Here is a 19,086-nt window from a genome sequence, read left to right as displayed (position 1 = left end):
GCTATAATTCTCAGAACAGACCTCAGCAGTCAATAAAAAAACTATTATGGGAAAGGTTTGCATCTATTCTAGGTTGACACAAGACGTGATAAATATTGTTATGCACACCCCTACTTCATTGAACCATGAGACATTTCAGGGGAGTTGTCCTTAACTGGGCCGGGCATCATTTTGGGACGAGGGTACTGGAGGCATGCCATTGTTTTGTAGTAATACTTGTTCTTATTTGCAAACATACATGTTGAGCATAGATACAGCGTTAAACCACTCCAACAAATCCTGAAGTTCACTGTACCCCAGCCGTGTTTGTGGTGGGTGAAACTGCCCCTTCTGACACCGATGTTGCTGCTGCTTACCTGGTTGGGGCTGGGGCGGGACAATGGTGAGGCCAGAGCTATGGGCTGACCACCAGCCAATCTGATGTTCCCAGTGGTGCAACTGCATGGCCCCAAACGTCTTGTTCCCATCCAGGTAAGCAACAGTGACACCAGTGTCAAGCAATATTAATGCTGCACCCACATGGTGCCTGCAGAGAGCCTGCAGCAGGTAGGGGTGCTATTTGCAGAGTGCAGGCTGAGCTCTCAGACTCTCCCAAGCTCTCTTGTCTTATTTGTTCCTGCATATATAGAGAACACCACAGTGGGTGGCGCTGTGGTCTAAACCACAGAGCCTAGGGCTTGCTGATCAGAAGGTCAGCAGTTCGAATCCCTGCAACGGGGTGAGCTCCAGTTGTTCGGTCCCAGTTCCTGCCCACCTAACAGTTCAAAAGCACGTCAAAGTGCAAGTAGATAAATAGGCACCGCTCCGGTGGGAAGGTAAACAGTGTTTCCGTGCGCTGCTCTGATTCGCCAGAAGCAGCTTAGTCATGCTGGCCACATGACCTGGAAAAACTGTTTGCGGACAAAATGCCAGCTCCCTCGGCCAGTAAAGCGAGATGAGCGCCGCAACCCCAGAGTCAACCGTAACCGGACTTAATGGTCAAGGGTCCCTTTACCCTTTACCTTTTACAACGAGAAAGCTGGAAAAGGAAAGGAAAAGAGCAACCCATTTTGATCTCTGCCAACCATTAATGCAGACAGCCATTAAGAGCCATTGGCCTGCAATTCACTAACTATGGGGATCTGCTAAACTGTATCTACTCTGCCAGGTCTGAAGCACCCAATTAGCCTCTCTTTACAATCAAAGAATTGGAAACTGCCCCCAGCCCAGCTCATTTATTCAATCCTGTAGCAATACAAATTGCATAAGGAATATATGTGGGGAAATATTCTTTGCTCGCATAACAAGATAGCAAAGCTAGTTACAGTACAGTCGTACCTCGGGTTACGAACACCTCGGTTTGCGAACAGTTCGGGTTACGAACTGCGCAAACCCGGAAGTGTTTTCGCCCCGCGTGCGCGTGCAGAAGCGTTGCGCATGCGCAAAATGGCGCTGCACATCACGTTCGGGTTATGAACTGCGATCCGGAACGGATCGCGTTCGTAACCCGAGGTATTACTGTACTTGACATTTTTAAAAAATCTTTATGCTTAGCGGAATGATATACCATACACTGCTATATACACAGAGACCTGTGTATGTCCAAAGGGGCAGTTTGCACACACCCTTTCAAATGCAGAGTTATTACTTTTGATAGATAGCTATCCTGAGTGGTAATTATAAGCATCAAGGAAAAGGCTAGTAGTCCTTACCGAGTTGGGTCAATTCACTAGCCCAGTTGCCAGTCTGTTGCCTTGTGGGAGACCAATTTGCAGTCAACTTCAATGGCTCCTTTCCCCCATAAAGGCTCAGAAAGAATCTGCTGCTTCCTCCCCTAGTATTTGTTCTACCGGTATCTGCAAAACGCAGGTTCTTCATCATCATTAGCGTTTGAATAGGGAGAGAGTGGTGATTAACTGTATCATCAGCTGCAGGAAGGCTGACAAATGTGACTGTTATCTGGGGCCCTTTCATAGACATCTTCAGCAGACTGTATCAAATGGACTATCTCAATAGTACACCTCAGAGAGGTGGTTCAGAAAGAAAAAGAAGACATGACACATGGCTTCCAATGCCAATTCCTGCTTGCTTCAGACACTCCGCATAGTGCTCCCTCTACCTATTCAAATATATAAAAGGATGTCATATAGAGGAGGGAGAAAGGTTGTTTTCTGCTGCTTCAGAGAAGCAGACACGGAGCAATGGATTCAAACTACAAGAAAGAAGATTCCACCTAAACATTAGGAAGAACTTCCTGACAGTAAGAGCTTTTCAACAGTGGAATTTGCTGCCAAGAAGTGTGGTGGAGTCTCCTTCTTTGGAGGTCTAAGCGGAGGCTTGACAGCCATATGTCAAGAATGCTTTGATGGTGTTTCCTGCTTGGCAGGGGGTTGGACTGGATGGCCCTTGTGGTCTCTTCCAACTCTATGATTCTAAGTCTTATAAAACTTACGTTTGGATGCAGCTTATTATTCCAAAAAGACTGGTTGATTTTCCTTTCTTTAAACAAGTGGTTACCAATTAGAGGTCCGGGGACCCCTGGGGGTCCGCAGAATGCACCCAGGGGGTCCATGGCCCCATCCCTTGCTCCCCCCCAATTATTTTTTTGGTCATTTTTGCATGGTAATATCACAAATTTTATGGTCTGTTTTAGTGCCGTGTGATTTTTCAATATATTGGCCAAAACTGGTTTTTTTTTAATTAAAAAAATATTTTAATTAAAGATTTTCTTGGTTTACAAAAGTACATGCCTTGTCTCTTTTTTTCAGGTTGTACAGTCTTTCTTACAAATCAGTTATATTGGTTTTGAAATCACACCATGATAACGATTTTGACCTGGCAATTCACAGCAATATATCGCTCCTAGCATGATATTGCTGCTGATTTGAGCTGCCTTCCCTCATGCTGAGGGAAAACAGGGAAGCGGATTGCCCTCGCTTCAAGGCACCATGGCACTACCTTCCCCTGGCACTGAGTGAGGCGGAACAGCTTTTCTCAGTCAGCAGGAAAGCAGCAGCCCCACCCCCTCCCACTCAACCCATGCAGTGGAGGTGACTCTGCTTCCTTTCCTCCCCCCACCCATTCGATCTCTGCAGCTGTTCTTCCCCTCATCCCCATGCCTGATCTGCACACACCCCACCTGCCCGATCTCCATGAATGCTCTTTCCCTCATCCCCACGCCTGATCCCCAATTTCAGACCTTGTGATATTTCAGAATATCACCGTGTTTAGCTGCTGATATATCACAATGTTGAAAAGTTTGTTTTTTTAAGTATACCTAAAATCCTCTGCGGGACGCAGTGGAAGACAGGAGTGCCTGGCATGCTCTGGTCCATGGGGTCACGAAGAGTCGGACATGACTAAACAACAACAACCCTCTGCTTAATAGGGGCTACCACCCAATATTTGTTCAAAAAAATTGCTTTGCAGAGGTCACTACCATAGAGTCAGCAGCGTAGCAAGCCCCCGGGGTGGGGCAAGTTGCCAGAACTGTGTCCCTCCCAGCGCCTTCCACGTGAGTAGGATGCAGTGTGCATGCACCAGCCAAACAGGCACCTGCGAAAACAGGCAGCTCTGATACCCTGCAGTCACTCACAGTCGCCCTCCTGCTGGAGGGCAGCTGAGGGGGAGGTGGCAGGCGGATGCCAGCCCCATGCTGCTTTTTCACTCCCAGGAGAGACGCCATGGCTTGGGCACACTGCAGGCCCAGCCCCGCTCCCGGTGCCAGTGCATGCCAGTTGCATCCTTCTCAGCTGCCATTTGGAGGCTGGGTGGACAGGTGGGAGACGCAGCAGCTCAGCGCACTAAGAGCCCAGCCCCAGGCTATGCTGCTTTCGGGAGCAGTGCACTGGGCTCTGGGGTGCCTGGACTTGCTCTTCACCTTAGGATCTGGCATGCCACCCCCAATGTAAGTGCCACCTGGGATTCCCCCCCCTGCTCTCTAGCTACGCTACTTATCAAAATTTTCAAAAGGGTCCGTGGCTTGGCTTTTGAAAAAAATAGGAGGTCCTCAGTAATTAGCTAATTGGGAACCACTGCTCTAAACGCAGACACTACTCAAAACACACACACACACTACACCTCAGTGGACATGAAATGCTCATAGGCTGTTGGGGGCGGGGGTGGAAAACTGTGGGAGAGATGGAGTGTCTGGAACCCAGAAGAGAAGCACTCCACACAGCAACACTTTGTTGCAGAGTCAACAGCAATTTCTTACGACACATCAATTTTTCACACCAATTCCGGCTCTGATATTGTACTGCAAATGTGCCTTCACTGGGCTCCACAGAGAACTCTGCATAATGAACTTATACAGCACCAAGCCTATATAGTTTTGCCCAGTCTAACTATGTCCTGACCTCTGTTAATGCTGCAATGCTAAGCACGTTTTCGAGGGAATAAGCTCCACTGAGCACACTGGGACTTACTCCTGAGGATCACACTGGCATTCTCCGAGTCAAGCTCCTTTGTCTTAAGCAACATGAATTATTGAGAGCTGGCCTAAGTATCACCGTGGCTTGGATATCCTTCCTGAGCTACATGCTTGCAATGGAACACACCGTGGCCTGACCTGCGCCTTTTGTTCCGAATCAGTAAAGAGCTGGATCAATAACAGGCATTGGCTCCACTTTCCGCCCATCCCAGCAGGACCTGGGTGCAGCCAATCGCGTGAACCCACAGAGGAGCATTTTAAGCAAGTCACTGTATCTGCAAGGGGCTCACTGCTGCCCTGTTGCTTGCAGCCATGATGACTCCCATAGCCAAATCTTTCTACGATCTCAACGCCACCGACCTCCAAGGGGAGAAGGTGGATTTCAACAACTTCAGAGGGAGGGTGGTCTTGATAGAAAACGTGGCCTCCCTCTGAGGCACAACGGTGAGGGATTACACCCAGATGAACCAGCTGCAGAGCAAATACCCTCGACGGTTGGTTGTGCTGGGTTTCCCTTGCAACCAGTTTGGCTACCAGGTAAGTGACCTGGTTCATTCTCTCTTTGGCCAGCCTTGACTGGCAAAAGATGGCTCCATCTCTCAGCCTTATACAAAGTCAGACCATCTGGCTCAGTATTGTTGACACTGACTGGTGGCATGGCGGCAGTCCAAATCTTTAGACAGGTGTTTCCCAGCCCTACCTGGAGATGCCAGGGATTGAACCTGGGACCTTTTGCATGCAAAGCAGATGCTCTTCTGCTGAGCTACAGCTCCCCCATCAAGTAAGCCCATTCTCTTCAATACACTATCATTATTTCTTTGTGGATCCTATACGCACTGGTTTGAGAAGTGAGGGATTGCAGCTCCTGTTAATTTAATGGGGCTTTGCTCCCAAGCAGATATTACACACAGGAGGGTCAAGATACATGTGTATTGCGTAGGAGGGATAATTTTACTTATCTGAAAGAGTTCTGGACTGTGACTTCTGAATAACTGTTCAATCCTGCAGGATTCTCAGGAGAAGAGAGCAGCAAAGTGCCAGGTGAATAAAATTCAAATTCAATTCAAACAATTCAACTGCTATAAATTGAGACTTATTCTGGCTCTCCTGTTAAGAGATGCAAATGTAATTTAGCATATTTACGACCCTATAATATTGCCACTTTTAAAGGCATCACAAAGGCTCTATTTGGAGCAAAAATGTAGAAATTTATAAGAAAATGTCTGTGTACACATCATACATTTAAAGCACATGACTTCTCCCAAAGAATCATGGGAACTGTAGTTTGTTAAGGGTTTAGGGAAGTGTAGCTCTGCTAGAGGAAACTGGGTCACTCCATGATTCCAGAAAGCCATTATTATCTATGCCAGTTACATTGTCTTTACTATTCCTATTATTATTTCATTTATGACACTCTACCCACCCTACAGTCTCAGGGTGGTGTTAAAAACAGTTTAAACTTACTATTACAAAAAATGCAATTATAAAAACTAATAAACAGTAACAAAAGCTCATACAATCACTTATGTTATATTTAGATTTCCAATCTTCTGCATTATAAATATTAAAGGCCATTTTCTTTTTTAAAAAGGGGGGGATGCTTGATTCAAGAAGGTGTATACCATCCGAAGATTGACTTATACTTTCTTCTGCTATCAACTTAGATACACTGATTTATTTATTTTTACTTTTTCAGTTTTTTTTAGCTGCTTCATTGTAGGCATCTAATTTTTCATTAGGGATCAGTCAAGAGTTTAATTCGGTCACCATTTGTCATCCTGGCACTACTTGCATCAGTTCCTGAGCTTGCCCTTAATCCATATGAAGATTTCTGTTGCCCATCATGCCAGGTGCCCAGGAAGGAAATTACTCATCGTCACTTGTTTGTACTGGGATAAACTTTGCTTTGCTTGCAATAATGTATGGGCTTTGCGCTAGCACACTAAACACGAGTCCCTTTCACTTCAGGCAGCAGAGGAGATGGTAGAAGTAGCTCTCATCAGTCTAGCAGCCAGCTATGAGGATTTTGTAAGGATGTTTGCAGACATGGGAGCAATTTGCAACAGGACCGTTTGTCTCGCCAAGGCTGCTGCTACTTGAGTGTAAATCCCCCTGAACAAGGAATTCCTGCTGAGTAAACAGGCACAGGATTGCTCTATAAATTGTAAATCGGCAGACAAACCTAAAATAGGCAGCCCTGATTAGAATGACAGAACTGAGAAAGACCTAAGGTCATTGCCAATCAACACTCTCAAACTGTCTCTGTGCTGTCTCCAGCAGGCAGCTCCTTCCTCAGTGCCAAACACTGAACACAAAGGACCTGAATATAAAACAAATGCCATTGGCCAGCCTACCCAAGGAGAAAATATTCTTGGCACTGAACCACAAATGCACCACACTTATTTCCAGTTGTGGAAACCTAACACCCTAGAATAGAGATAACTAGTTATCCCCCCCCTGAGCCACAGTCACTCTTGGCCAATCATCTGGTGGCCTCATGCTGCAGAGGGACAAGCCGCTCCTCTGCCACACATGCAACCCACACTCCTCGCCACCCCAGATAGGATCCATATAAGAAGGTTTGAAAACAAAAGACTTTTTTTAAAAAAAAAGTTCACTGCACGTAGCACTTGACAGAATCCATCTAACTTGAGAGTCAGTATTCTACAATTCCAGAAATACTTCTAGAGTCTAGTAGCATCTGTGGGAGGGGGATACTGCAATATGCTAAAAGAACAGGAAAATCATCTCACCGGTCAAAATGAATCATAGAGTTGGAAGAGACCACAAGGGCCATCCAGTCCAACCCCCTGCCAAGCAGGAAACACCATCAAAGCATTCCTGACAGATGGCTGCCAAGCCTCTGCTTAAAGACCCCCAAAGAAGGAGACTCCACCACACTCCTTGGCAGCAAATTCCACTGTCGAACAGCTCTTACTGTCAGTAAGATGATTTGAAACCAATTATTGCTTATAAACACATATATGAAACTCTTGCCTTGAAAGCAACGAGAGTCCTTGTTTCTTACATCTGTTCTAGGGAGCCTGCCCCAGAATGTTGTGCAATATCCTCTTGTATGAGCTTCAGCCCCTGCAAGGAAGACCCTTTCACATAAGTCAAACCAGCCATGCATTTGAGCATAGCAGGAACCAAAGCAAGATTGTGTCCAAAGTGCTCTGCTGGTTCCGCTAAGTGCAGCAGGGAATAGACTGAGCTTGATCTGTACAGGGCATCCCAATGTTCATTGTGCTTCCCACTTCTCTCCATCAGGAGAACTGCACGAATGAAGAGATCCTCAACAGCCTGAAGTATGTGCGGCCTGGGTCCGGATTCGAACCCAACTTTACCCTTTGCCAGAAATGCGAGGTGAACGGCAAGAACACCCACTCCGTCTTTGCCTACTTGAAGGACAAACTTCCTTACCCAGATGACAACCCTTCCTGTTTCATGATGGAGCCTAAGTTCATCATTTGGAGCCCGGTGCACCGCCATGACATCTCCTGGAACTTTGAGAAGTTCCTGGTGGGGCCCGAAGGCGAGCCTTTCAAGCGCTACAGCCCCCGATTCCTCACCACCAACATCGAGCCTGACATCCAGCGCCTCCTGAAGCTTGCCAAATAAGAGAACAAGCATCCCCAAGATTATTCCAGTGGAGACTGGTCCGTTAGGGCAGTGTTTCTCAACCAGTGTGCCTCCAGATGTTTTGGGACTACAACTCCCATCATTTCTGACCACTGGTCTTGCTAGCTAGGGATGATGGGAGTTGTAGTCCCAAAACATCTGGAGGCACACTGGTTGAGAAACACTGCGTTAGGGCAACCTCAGCCTGCCTTCACCTTATTTCTTACAAATGCCCCGAGAGGTGGCACGGCCCGTCAGCTTCCTCCTCTTCCTTCTCCGTTTTGCTCTTGTAGAACTCAGAAGGAAGGAGGCAAAACTAGAGTTAGTGGGCTCTGTCTGTCATTGGCCCTGGCCCCACTTAACTGTCGATCTCCCCGCATTTGGCCCCAATGGGCACCAGACACCACTGGATTATTCTAAGTGTCTTGATGGAGCAAGGCGGGTCATAAGAATGGCTTGACGTTCACTGCGCTGTGATCATGGGTGTCTCCTCCCTGCCCACCTGTAGAAATACCCCCACGCCCCAACTCCCTCATCTTCTTTCTGGGTATATCAGGTGCTTCCTCCCAGCTCCTGACAGAGCCAACATCAGACTTTTACTGAGTGACGGTGCCCTCCTAAAGCTCCATGGAGGGGGCCTGAAAGGTGTAAAGGTGCTGATCCCCTGGCCTTTGCTTGCTGGGCACTCCTTGTTTCATAAGTCCAATAAATGAGTTGAAGAATCCCTTGTTTTCTTATCACACACTTTTAAAATGGTTGCTTTTGCTTCCTAGGCTGAAAAAGCCAAAAACCACAACTCTTTCCCATTTCTGGCCTTCGATGTTCTTTTTATTCCCATTTCCCATAAATCGTGGCATTAAACAAAGCAGTATGTGTACAATACCAGGCACTGGGGGCCATTTATTAGCTTAATATTTCTGTCCTTCCACATCCCCCAATGGCTCCAACCATTCAAATGAAAAATGACCCTAAACTCTGCTAGGTAAAAGCATTCCCTGCCACAATTCATGATTTCTCCCCGTGAGAGTATAGACTTAACAAATATGACTTGCAGTAGTCTATCAGCCCCCTTTGTCTTAAGATACTGTATTGGGACTATACCTGGTTAGAAAATTTACATGCTGCCCCAGCTCCACGCAGGAAGTATTAAAATGCCCAGCTTTGTTAACACATATTGCAAGAGCAGCACAAATAAATTGGGTTTTGCTCCTAACCAAAGTAAACCATAATACCAGTTGCTGGAAACCACAGGAGAGGAGAATGCTCTGATGCTCAGCTCCTGCTTACAGGCTTTCCATAAGCATCTGTCGGCAATGTGAGATCAGAAGGCTAGACTCGATCCAGAAAGCTCTTATGTTCTCATTATCACTCAATGCAGGTGGCAGAAACTCTTCCTAATCCAGGGGAAAATCAGGCAATTATGATTCTAATTTTATAGAATCTACCACCTCTACTTCTGATTATATCGCTTTCAGCGGTACCAAACCTCCTGCTTCTGTCCTGCCGGCTGAACTCAGGTGAGCCATTTAAGTCACTGCTATTTCTCTTTATATGCTTTTCCTGTTCACATCCAACTCATTAGAACCTGCTCTACTCTTTACCATACTCTTATGCACATCTCAGGAAACATCCATCAGCCTCTGCCATCTCATAAGAACATTCTTTATATCATAATTTACTCTGTTTAACCTAGGGCAAATAAAATGCGAAGTGTCCCAATCTAGGATTTGGGTTTGAGGGGCATGCACCTGGGACCCACTGCAGAAACGCTGACCTGGTCTCATGAATTCTGCAGGCGGATGAAATGTCTGCAGTTCTGTTTATCATTCCTCCACCACCACCACCCTCCGCTTTCATCTGACAGTGGCAGACTGCAGCACTCCCCATCGCTGGCACTCTGTCCAAACAGCCAGGGAGAGGTGGCCACACAGGTAAAGCAGAATTTTGGAGTGCAGAATCACTCCAAAAACAGTCAAGGTAAATGAGAGGGCACGAAGCAGGTGCAAAAGGAGATGTCTGAGTTAGGAAATGGTAAACCTGAGTATGTCTTGACAAAATGCCTTTTGCTTAAGGAGAGTTAAGGAGAGGCTAGTCTGATGTATGCCAGACCTGCACAGGAGATTTAATTGCTGAGATTCATTATGATCATTTAAATAAGCCCTGCTTCCCTGCACCTGGGCTTGCCACAGCACAAACTATAAAGTAGAGATGCCCCCCCCCCCGTCACAATACAGCTTATCTTAATATGCTGTATGGAACAAGACCAGCTTTTGCAAACTGGGTCAGCTGTACAATGCAACATGACTTCCATTTAAAGCAAGGCCTGGTCTTAACAGGAGTCACAATGCCAGATGGATGAAGAGGGAGATTCAACGCTCGCCATGTCTTGCCGCTGTCCACCTGGATGACCCTAGGAGAGTCTATGCTCTTCAGGTATCGCATAATCATAAAAATCTATATATATTTTAAAATGTAGAAGGTGCGTGTTTGTTATTCCACACCTTTCTCCACAACCGCTTGCCCAATCGGGCTCAACTTTGCCCACAAAAACCGAAGTCACATGTGGGGGTGTAACCACCCACTTACATTGACCAGATGACACACCAAGCACAGGTACCGTAGAAACCTGGATTTCTGTACAAAAAAGTGCTCCCTCCAGTGGATATCCGGGGAAGCTGGGAAATACAGTAGAAGGCAGAAGAGGTTGCAATACAGCGCCCTCTAGCGGTGGCTACACTGGTACTACAGCTAGAAAACCTTGGCCCTCTATTGGAGGCTACACTCGTACTGCAGCTACTAGGCCAAATGGAGGTAGGGACTCGCCTGGGTGTGGGTTGGGGGCAGAAGGGGACGGGATAGGTCATGGATTGGGACAGAGTGGGGGGAACCACAGGGATGAGACACAGCAACGCATGGCCTGGCCAGCTAGTCAATAATAAAAGTATGCTGCGGACCACAAAGAAAGGATGGGCATTTTGCACATCAACACAGCCCCGGTTCTTTGCAGGGTCATTATTTCCAATGCATCCCTTGCGCTGTTGATTGAATGAGGTGGCTGCTGTAGTTTTCTTCGTGCACTTCAGAAAATCAAGGCCTGTTTACTGTATTTACAGCACCGCATTTCATGGCAAGTCCTTCAGCAGGAATGAGGAGACAGGGGCCTGCCACTATCACATTTTTTACTGGTTGCACTTCCCCTGAAGTGCTTTAAGTGCAAGAGGAAAGAAACACAGACATCTAATGAGTCAGGGCCTGTTAGACCCCTCCCCCCTTTTAGTCTAAAATATAAATAAATCTATGAAGCGCATTACAGACTCCATTTAGCCAGGCCTTCCAGGAATGAAAATCAATACAGGTCCAAGAAACTAACACTAAGTGGCAAGAACAGAGGGTTTCCTTCAGAGCGGGGAGAGCAATGTGCAATTCTGCTCAAGGAAGTGCTGGCTAGTGTAACACTTTATTTAAAAATGGGGCAGATTCTTTAAAAAGTTGCTTTTGCAGGAGCCAGCACAAGAAGTCCTGCTAACACAACAAGGCTTCTACACCTCCCTCCCCCAAAATCAGCACTGTGGGGTTGGGAGAACCACCAGAACAGTACACAGGGAAAGAAGAGAGGGGATTGTTCGATCTGGCAAGCAAAAAAATCTTGTGCTGATGGGATAATCCTAATAGCGCAAGGTTGAATCCCACGCAATGGGTGTAGCTCAGGCTCATTTGCCTCATTTATTTCAATGGGACAGAAGCATAAGCTGTATTGTACCTACTATGCTGTCCAACAAGATGGCTAAAATATGCTTTATTTTCGCCATGAAGCTTGTCAGTGTACCCTTGCAATTTTCTAGTGTGTCCGGTTAGCCATTTAGGAAAGAAATAGTTCCATCACCATGGGTTTAAAGAAAGCTTTAATTCCGAATGCAGGAACTGTCTTGCTGGATCACACCAAAGACCCATCTCATCAAGCACTAGCAGCCTTTGTCCTCAGAGTTGCTTGCTTTGAAATCAGTGTTTAAAATCAGCAGAGTTTTGAAAGGCTCAGTCCACTATCGCGATTCAAAGTGGCATCCAATAGTTTTCAAACACAGATGAAAACCTGCTCCTTGATCTCAGAAACCACCATGCAAAATTTGATGTCAAAATGCATAGCGAACAAAACAACTTTCCAAAATATATAGTACATTACACTTCCAAAATGGGCAATCCAGAGGCTGATACTCAAGAGTTATCAGAAGCAGTGGCTGAAAAGTTACAGCACTTGGCTTTGTTCTTGAAGGGCAACTTCACATTTTACTCAGCCTCACACCAGATCCTCCCCACCCCCCACCTAATTTCACAACCCAACCAAAGCCAGGTAGAACTAGACAAGGACCACAGGCTGGTACTGAATCAGGACAGAAATGTGTTAACCTAAAACACTAACACGCTTCAGGTGTTAAGTAGTAGTAGTAGTAGTAATAATAATAATAATAATAATAATTTTATTTATACCCCCGCCCTTCCCAGTCAAGACGGCTAACAACAAGAATATCAAAGCAAGCATAAAAGAAACAATTCAATTAAAATGCAGATTAAATACAATGTTAAAATTCAATTTTAAAATTAGGAATCTACAAGTGCAACCTCATTTAAATATCTGTAGGATAAAGCCTTAGGGGAGGGAAACACCGGGGTCAAACTGAGTCAGTCCAAAGGCCAAGCGGAACAGCTCCATCTTGCAGGCCCTACGAAAAGATGACAACTCCTGAGAGAGACCAGGGGAACCTTTGTGTGGGGAACCTTTGTCCCGGCAGATGTTGCTGAGCTACAACTCCCATCAGCCCCATCTAGCATGGCCAATGGCCAGAGATAATGGAAGTTGTAGTACAGCAACATCAGAAAGGCCAAAGGAACCCAACACCTGCCATACTTGAGCCAATTCACTAAATATATAACACTGATAAAGACTTTTCCTGACACAGAAAAGGAAATAATCTGGGCAGTTCCAAAATCGGACAAATGCTTCCACACTGGTGGCTAGCAGTTAACATCTTTATTCATCTAGCAAAACACAGTTCAGCTCATAGACAGAAATGGCGAAAACTCTGAACAGTTCTTGCCCATCAACTTTCTTTCCTGAAGATTTTCTATTATCCCTCAGATGCTGTTATCATTTCTGCATGAAGCCAACTGCAGAACACCCCCTCTCAGAATTATTATTTTTGTTTCTCCTACCAAAGCCAGCTGACAATGAGTCCTAAAAATTAGGCCCTAAAGCCAGCACAGAGGAAATTGGCTTCTTTATCACCTACAAGTTTAGGAAGCAGTATGTACCTATCGTGGAGAGGAGGACAGGTAAGCAGCTTGTATTGTAACTTAAAAACATGGAGGGGGGTTATATCACTTGACTCTGCATGGGCTGAACAGGATCCCCCCTCCAAAAAAATTCCATATTTCATGACTTGCTGTTAAAAAATTAACATGATACAATCGGCTAAAAACAAGAGGCTCAGAACAATGGAGTCATCAGATGAGGATCGTCTGGCAAGACACTGATAGAATCTTCTGCCCTGCCACAGAGCATGCACAGCATGGTGTATTCCTAGAACAAGAGACAAAACACACTTACGTTGGGAGAGTGAGAGAGAACACTTGCTGCCCATAACACGGGCCAGGCCACATCAGGCTAATCTAGCATCTACCTAGTTGAAAACTACAATGGAAAGTCTCCAGGTCGTCAAAGAATGCTGCTGTTTTACAAACCAAGACCTTTAATGTGCAGTTTGCCCATGTCACATCATATTGAAGCCGTGTTTGTTAGAACTTGCTTCCACATGAGACAATACTTCTTTTTCTTTTTTATTGTGAAGACATGCCTGTACAATTCCAGCTGCTCAGAAACGGTGCGACACTATGAAAATGAAGTGAAGTACTGGGTGTAGACTTTAGCATCTGAAAAACCTCAAATCTCGTTTTTTTTTAAAAAAAAACCTGTTGAGTTTCTTCTCCATATGGTCACAAATACAATCTTTAAAATTTGCAGGCAATGCCAGAATAGGGGGAGAGTAGACAAAAAAAGCAGGCTTCTATATTTCCCTGTCCCTTCTCAGAATTATACCAGACCCAGGTATACAAAAAAGTAAGTATACGCATATTTGCTTGACTGTTGCAAGAACTAGAGTGCAGAATTCAACAGTTCTTGACCCACAGTTCTATTATTTGTTTTTTAACCATGGAGAGCACATAGGCATGGTAATGCAGAATAACTGCAGAAACTGAACACAAGACTTTTCACTTAAAGCAAGGAGCCACAATGGAAGCCCTTATGAGTCACACCAGATCTTCCAAGACTCTTTATAATCAGTGCTCTTTAATCTGCATTCTCCCCACTATCCCCACCCTCACCACTTCTGATCGTATCTTTTTATCATCTGCTTTGGGTGACAGCATTTAAGAAAAAGAGATAAATATGCCTATGTGAGAGGATTTTATTATAAAGGAAACTGTGGTGGCTGTTACTGGGAGGAGCATGTACAGGGAGCGACCCAGGAGTAGTAGTGGGTTGTGTAACCATCCAGTTGAAAATTTAATAAGCACTACCAGTTGTGCACGAGTCATAAGGACTAATGAATTATCTGAGAGAATGTTAACAAAGATCCAATATCCACCCAGCAGAGGGAGACAGAGATACAGCATTGTGTTCGGTCTGGGACTTTGCACTCAGGAACATACAGCTCAGAAGCTGACCAACTCTTTTAAAGTCTGGCTTTCAGTGTGGGTGAGTGGGTGCGGAGTGGGCCTGGGCCAACACAGGGGGAAAACCTACGACTTTACCCCCTTGCTTTTCTTTCAACTGGTTGAGGGCTAGAAACTTGCATGTCTGCGTATACAATGAAAGCAGATATTCTAAAAAGCAACAGTCTGTACCAGATGCTAAATACTGCTATGCACATCATGCAGAACGTAAGCAATTATGCCATCTGCCATCGGCACACATTTTGAAAACACATTGTTTACATAAGCAAACAAAAGACCAAAAGGAAAAAAATACAGCTATAAGAGGGGATGTGGACAGCGACAGCAATAGCACTTATCACCACTGAACATGATGTAAAACATGAAGAGCTATCTTTATATTAGAGGCTATCAGCAAAACATAACTGACAAAGAAGTTTGGTAGTATCTGTTGGATAGTCTGTCATTTGATATGGACCTCATAGTGCCTTGACATATTTCTCAAATGAAAGACTGTTAAAACACACACAGAAAGAATGAATAACTCTAAGCAGTGTAGCAGCTGCAACATATTCTGCAGCTGGTACAAACCAGGAGCATGTCAGCCAAAGCACACATGGTCTTTAGATTCCTCCCCCCCACCCCAAAGAGATGGAAATTTTATATTAGAACTATACACAACACAATTTTGTGCTTATGTATTCAAAATACATCCTGGTATGTTCAATGAGGCATACTCCCAGATCTGTACGCACAGGACTGCAACCTTGGATCCCAATACAGTGGTACCTCAGTTTAAGTACACAATTGGTTCCGGAAGTCTGTACTTCCCATTGAAAGTAATGGAAAGTGGATTAATCCGTCCCAGACAGTCCGCGGAGTACTTAAACTGAAGCGTACTTAACCTGGAGCGAACTTTCCCATTGAAAGTAATGGAAAGTGGATTAATCCGTTCCAGACGGGTCCACGGAGTACTCAACCTGAAGAGTACTTAACCCGAAGTATGAGTGTAATTGGTTCTGGAAGTCCGTACTTAACCTGAAGCGTACTTAATGTGAAGCGAACTTTCCCATTGAAAGTAATGGAAAGTGGATTAATCTGTTCCAGACGGGTCCGTGGCGTACTTAAACTGAAAGTACTCAAACCGAGGCGTACTTAAAACTGAGGTATGACTGTACTTCTTGCATCTTAGTGACACAGAAACATAAAACAAAAACAAGCAAACAAGTTATAGGAGACTAATGAATGTCACAAGCGTTTTACCTGGTAATCGTCCACTACACTGAAAGTATATTCGTGCCTGGCTATCACATGGTGACAGTTCTTACATACATCTGAAAGGAAAAACAACAGATTTAGAAAAGATCATTAGCTTGGCTAGCAGGACCACTTAGGCCCCAATCATGCTCATGCTCTGAATCAATCCCTCGTTTCAAAAATATATTCGCCCAGTTAGACAGGAATCCAAAGGAAGACATTTGTTAGTCCAGCCACACACATAAGGATGTGGGGGTGCACATCCATTATTTATGCTTTCTCATACTGTGTTTACTTTGCTTTTTCTATCACTACCACTGTCCAAACTGACAGGAGAGAAGCTGCACATACGTAGCTACTATAACAACACCCATCCAGCTAGAAGCAACCATTGTAGCAGCAGTAGCTACGAAAAAGGAGAGTAGGAACACAGAGGTATACAGAGAAGTTGGGAGGGGGAAACAGTGCAGTTTGACACTTGGTTGCTCATTTAAAATTGTTTAAATAGCCAAGTGGCAAAATCCAGAAAGATACATCTAATCTTAGAATGATGTTCCAAAAGAACAAGTTTCTTTTCACTGCCACGGCTGCTGAACACGGTTGCTTTTTACAGCCTTTGCAGTTAGGTAATTAATTTAATCACAACTTAAATCTTTCACTGCCATCACAATTTTATGACAAATTTATTTAGAAAATTTTACATCTCTACATGACTCGAAGATGGCTGATTTGGTTTCTATAGAGTGGCACTAGCCAGATAACACAAGAGAAATACTGGTTCATTCATTCAATCATCACCAAAAGATGCATGCATTACATTTCCAAGCAATTTCACTGAAGGGGGGGGAGTTATTGGGTTGTTGTTGTTTTTATTTTGATTATGTATTTTGTGGTTTTATATTTTGATTTCAGTCTGTGAATTGTCCTAAGACAGATTATATAGGGCAGTATATAAATTCAATAACAAAATAAAGAAACAAAATAAATAAGCAGCTTTCAAGCATGGTGAAAGAGATGGGGATAGAAACTATTCTAGGAAGCTAGAGGAAATAAATAAGAGGAGGGCTGGTAGCCAGAATGGCACTGCAAGAGACAGATTTCCCCCAAGAGCCAGATAGAAAGAAATGGGAACATAGGTTTTCTTTCAGCAGCAGCCACAATTCTGAGAGAATCTGGTCATGTAGTTACGCTTACAACTGAGAATGACTACCTCCATCAGCTGCAAAATGTATCCTGGTGAGCACCATGTCACAGTGGATCACTACCACCTATTTGAAAATGTAACCATCATAAAAAGTGCTTCTTCAACACACAGGCTTCTGGAATGGGCCTCTTAAGCCCTGAGCACGTCTGTACAGTTGATAAAAGTTCAGCCTCCTTACGATCATAAGTGATAATTTCCTCTCCATCATCATCTTCTGCTACTTTGTTTGTTATCAACACGAAATCCTTTTTTTTACATTCAATGCAACCCACGTAGTTCATCAAATAGGAACCATTCTCCAAGCAGGTGTTACCCTAAGGCATTCAGAAGAACAAAATTATTATTGTGAAACCAATGCTCTCTTCTTATAACAGCTTCATTTAATCATCAAATTATGCAATACATGGGAGTTCTGCAACTAGAAAATGTGTTTTTTTCTTTTTTAAAAACCAGCAATGGGGTGATTTGATTCAGGGCTACACAGTTTCCCATATATAAATCCCTTCATTAGCAATGAAGTTGGAACTTAACAGACACAATTTATATGCTAGGAGTAAAATCTAGTTTTGCTCTAACAGAGGATGTAAAAGTTGTTAATAGCATGACTGGGCCTCTCCAATTCTAGTTTTAGGCTAACCGCAAACATTTAGTGGTCTTAGGCAAGCCACTGACTTTCAGTGCCAATGCCTGTCTGTTTCCCTCCAGCCATCCACATAGATCATATGGGGCTAGTAATACTGAATTACTTTGCACACATATTCTCAATTATCCTAACATAATATATGTAAATATATTCATAAATTATAACCTAAAACCACTCTGTCACCTGTAAACCACAACCCTAGACACTTACTGGGTTCTGCGGTGAGGCTTTTCTGGAATTTCAAATGTTCTCAAACTGTCACTCTCCAGACATTTTGGACTACAATTTCCATCATCCATGACCACTGGCCCTGTGGCTGGGGTGATGGCAAACAGCTGGAAAGGCTAACTTAGTTGTACCCTGCTGACAGGAAACTGGGGTGCAGCCACCACCCAAAATACCGCCATTCAGTATTCTGCACGAATATGATTACAGTAGTCATTCTCAACGCAATTCCACCCACCTACTCTGAATCTGACTTCCTGCAGCTGCCTGGGGCATCGGATGTCCCAATTAAAAGCGAACAAATCATTACCAAGGTGAAGATATTGGGTGGGAACAGTATAGCACCGAGGAGGGGGCGCGGAACAGGCCTTACTTTGTAAAAAGTGGGTAGAGGTTAGGACTGTCGGCTGCAAGTCACACCTTTTGACCTGGAAGCCCCCGCTAAACCCCCGTGTGCGAGAGTGGGCTGTAGCTGCCCAGATCTAACGGAGCAGCACTTCCGACGGGCTCAAGAGGCGAGGCCCGCCTTATATTAAGCCAATAAAGGAAGAAAAGGGACACGATGGTTTCATGGCAGCCTGTAGAGGGGCGGGTGCCAAGCTGATCAGGAGCAAGCCGGGGGCGTGTCATTTTCGTGAACCTGTGGAGAGAGACGCCATTAAAGAGAGGGCGCCTGCTGCCCGCCCCTGCCTCCGCCCGCTCCTTACCCTCGACGGGTACTCGGTCTTCACGCAGCCCCCGCACATGTTGCCTCTGCAGCTGCTTCCTTGTTCCGCGCGTCCCCTGACGTCACAGTCCACGCGAGAGAAGAAGGAAACAAACGAGACTTCCTCGGCCCGACTGCGAACGTTCCTCTCTGGAGGAGTCTGGGCTGTGGGCGGGGCCTGTGGTTGAGAGGGGAGGCGGGGTTTGCAGGTGCGCGGAGCTGAGGAGGAGGTGAGGTCATCTTTCGGGCGCGGAACGTTGTGCGGTGCCTGGCGGCGGTGCGAAGGTGGCGTCTTAACAGCAGACCCTGAT

General features: G+C 45.1%; 2 protein-coding genes across 3 annotated transcripts; one reads left to right on the top strand and one right to left on the bottom strand.

Annotated features, from left to right (window-relative positions):
- Positions 1–1,665: 1,665 nt before the first annotated feature.
- Positions 1,666–18,854, bottom strand: CHURC1 (churchill domain containing 1). 2 transcript variants are annotated; one of them, XM_088663495.1, is made up of 4 exons: positions 18,777–18,854; positions 17,380–17,515; positions 16,004–16,074; positions 1,666–1,835 (listed from the first exon to the last, which is right to left on the bottom strand). In XM_088663495.1, exons 1-4 carry the CDS (start codon positions 18,813–18,815, stop codon positions 1,788–1,790), a joined length of 294 nt encoding a protein of 97 aa, XP_088519621.1. In that variant the 5' UTR covers positions 18,816–18,854; the 3' UTR covers positions 1,666–1,787. The 2 variants fall into 2 exon arrangements, with proteins under 2 accessions (XP_088519621.1, XP_034982029.1); XM_035126138.3 differs by lacking the exon at positions 1,666–1,835 and adding an exon at positions 11,918–13,607.
- Positions 4,715–8,042, top strand: GPX2 (glutathione peroxidase 2). Its single transcript, XM_035126149.1, has 2 exons — positions 4,715–4,948; positions 7,682–8,042. The coding sequence occupies exons 1-2, from the start codon at positions 4,724–4,726 to the stop codon at positions 8,030–8,032; spliced, it is 576 nt and encodes a 191-aa protein (XP_034982040.1). The 5' UTR covers positions 4,715–4,723; the 3' UTR covers positions 8,033–8,042.
- Positions 18,855–19,086: the final 232 nt, after the last annotated feature.

This window comes from Zootoca vivipara, chromosome 1, assembly GCF_965207765.1.
Source record: "Zootoca vivipara chromosome 1, rZooViv2.hap1.1, whole genome shotgun sequence".
Classification (NCBI taxonomy): domain Eukaryota; kingdom Metazoa; phylum Chordata; class Lepidosauria; order Squamata; family Lacertidae; genus Zootoca; species Zootoca vivipara.
This window is presented reverse-complemented; position numbering and strand designations above follow the sequence as displayed.